The sequence below is a fragment of the Dromiciops gliroides genome, chromosome 4 (assembly GCF_019393635.1).
Source record: "Dromiciops gliroides isolate mDroGli1 chromosome 4, mDroGli1.pri, whole genome shotgun sequence".
Taxonomy (NCBI): domain Eukaryota; kingdom Metazoa; phylum Chordata; class Mammalia; order Microbiotheria; family Microbiotheriidae; genus Dromiciops; species Dromiciops gliroides.
This window is the reverse complement of record NC_057864.1, coordinates 449,802,764-449,804,847: the sequence shown is the minus strand read 5'-3', so window position 1 is coordinate 449,804,847 and position 2,084 is coordinate 449,802,764. Positions and strand designations below refer to the sequence as shown.

At 43.7% G+C, this 2,084-nt stretch overlaps 1 protein-coding gene across 1 annotated transcript; it reads right to left on the bottom strand.

The window, feature by feature from the left end:
* Window positions 1-724: 724 nt before the first annotated feature.
* Window positions 725-1,687, bottom strand: LOC122752945 (olfactory receptor 5V1-like). Its single transcript, XM_043999952.1, has one exon. The coding sequence runs from the start codon at window positions 1,685-1,687 to the stop codon at window positions 725-727; it is 963 nt and encodes a 320-aa protein (XP_043855887.1).
* Between the last annotated feature and the right edge of the window lie 397 nt (window positions 1,688-2,084).

The window sequence follows — 2,084 nt, the reverse complement described above, 5'->3', positions numbered from 1 at the left end:
ACTTCACTCAGCATCAGTCCACAAGTCTTTCCAGGTTTTTCTGAACTCTCCCTGCTCATCATTTCTTTTCTTTTCTTTTTTTTTTTTTTGGTGAGGCAATTGGAGTTATGTGACTTGCCCAGGGTCACACAGCTACTAAGTATCAAGTGTCTGAGCTCAGATTTGAACTCAGGTCCTCCTGAATTCAGGGCCAGTGCTCTATCCACTGTGCCACCTAGCTGTCCCTTGCTCATCATTTCTTACAGCACAATAATATTCCATTACATTCATATACCACAACTTGTTTAGCCATTCCCCATTGACGGACATTCTTTCAATTTCCAATTCTTTGCCACAACAAAGAGAGCCACCATAAAAATTGTTGTACATATGGGTCCTTTTCCCTTATCTATGATCTCTTTGGGATACAGACCTAGTAGTAGTATTATTGAGTCAAAGGGTATACACAGTTCCATAGCCCTTTGGGCATAGTTACAAATTGTTCTCTAGAATTGTAACAAATATATATATATATATATATATATATTTTTTTTTTTTTGCGGGGCAATGGGGGTTAAGTGACTTGCCCAGGGTCACACAGCTAGTAAGTGTCAAGTGTCTGAGGCCAGATTTGAACTCAGGTACTCCTGAATCCAGGGCTGGTGCTTTATCCACTGCGCCACCTAGCCGCCCCCAACAAATATATTTTTAAACCAAGTTTGTGGACCCCAGTTTAAGAACTGATTTAAACACTGGAATCATTGGGTAAAATAAACCCTTCACATAATTTCTTCAAGGCAACTTTGACTTCCTTGTTTCTCAGGCTGTAGATGATGGGATTTAACATGGGCGTAACAATACAGAAAAGGACAGAGACCAGGATGTCCCCATCTAGGGAGTAGCCTGAGCTGGGCTGGTCATAGTTGATGTTGGCAGTTCTATAGTAGATGACCACCACAGTGAGGTAAGAGGCACAGGTGGAGAAGGCTTTTTGCCTCCCTTGAGCAGACTGGATCTTCAGGATGGCAGAGATAATGAGGACATAGGACACAGCAGTGAAGAGGCAGGGGCTCAGACCAATAGTGGCACTGGACACATAGAGCATGAGCTCATTGACTGAAGTGTCTGAGCAGGAGAGCTTCAGGAGCAGGGGGATGTCACAGAGAAAATGGTTGATCTGGTTAGGACCACACAAAGTGAGAGATGCCGTGAGCCCAGTATGTATCAGAGAACTCACTAACCCATACAACCAAGACCCAGCTGCTAAGTATGCACAAATCCTCTTGCTCATGAGAACTGGGTAGTGTAATGGGTGGCAAATGGCTACAAACCAGTCATAAGCCATAGCAGCCAGCAGGACACACTCCGAGCCTGCAAAAGTAATAAGGAAGAAGATCTGGGAAAGGCAACCTTCACAGGTAATGGCCTTCTTCTCTCTGAAAAAATTCAACAGCATGACAGGGACAGTGGTGGAGGTGTAGCAGATGTCCAGAAAGGACAAGTTGCTGAGGAAATAATACATAGGAGTATGAAGAACAGGATTGATTCTGATGGCTGTTAATATGAGAAGGTTGCCCAGAAGAGTTACCAGGTATATAACTAAAAATATCAGGAAGAACAATTCTTGCAGTTCAGGGTGGTTGGAAAACCCCAGGAAGAGGAATTCAGTGACAACTGTCTGGTTTCCCCTTTCTTTAATGTCCTTCATAGCTAAAATGAACATAGAAGATATCATTGTTTTGCGGGAGGAAAGAGTTAACCCCTTCCTCTACCTCACCCCACTCTACTACACTATTTTTTATTTATTTATTTTTTTTGCGGGGCTTTGGGGGTTAAGTGACTTGCCCAGGGTCACACAGCTAGTAAGTGTCAAGTGTCTGAGGCTGGATTTGAACTCAGGTCCTCCTGAATCCAGGGCCGGTGCTCTATCCACTGCACCACCTAGCTGCCCCTCTACTACACTATTGGCTAAAGGAATCAATGGGAAGCACTTAACCCAGAAGAGAGAGCACAGGAAGGACAAAGATGGATAAATACACACACACAGAGGACAGCTACTCAAGGGAAGAACTTAGGCTTGAATTGGAATCTTCAACTCATGAATT

Excerpts from the sequence above, each read along its gene's own strand:
- LOC122752945 (XM_043999952.1), bottom strand. The coding sequence starts at position 1,687 with ATGAAGGACATTAAAGAAAGGGGAAACCAGACAGTTGTCACTGAATTC.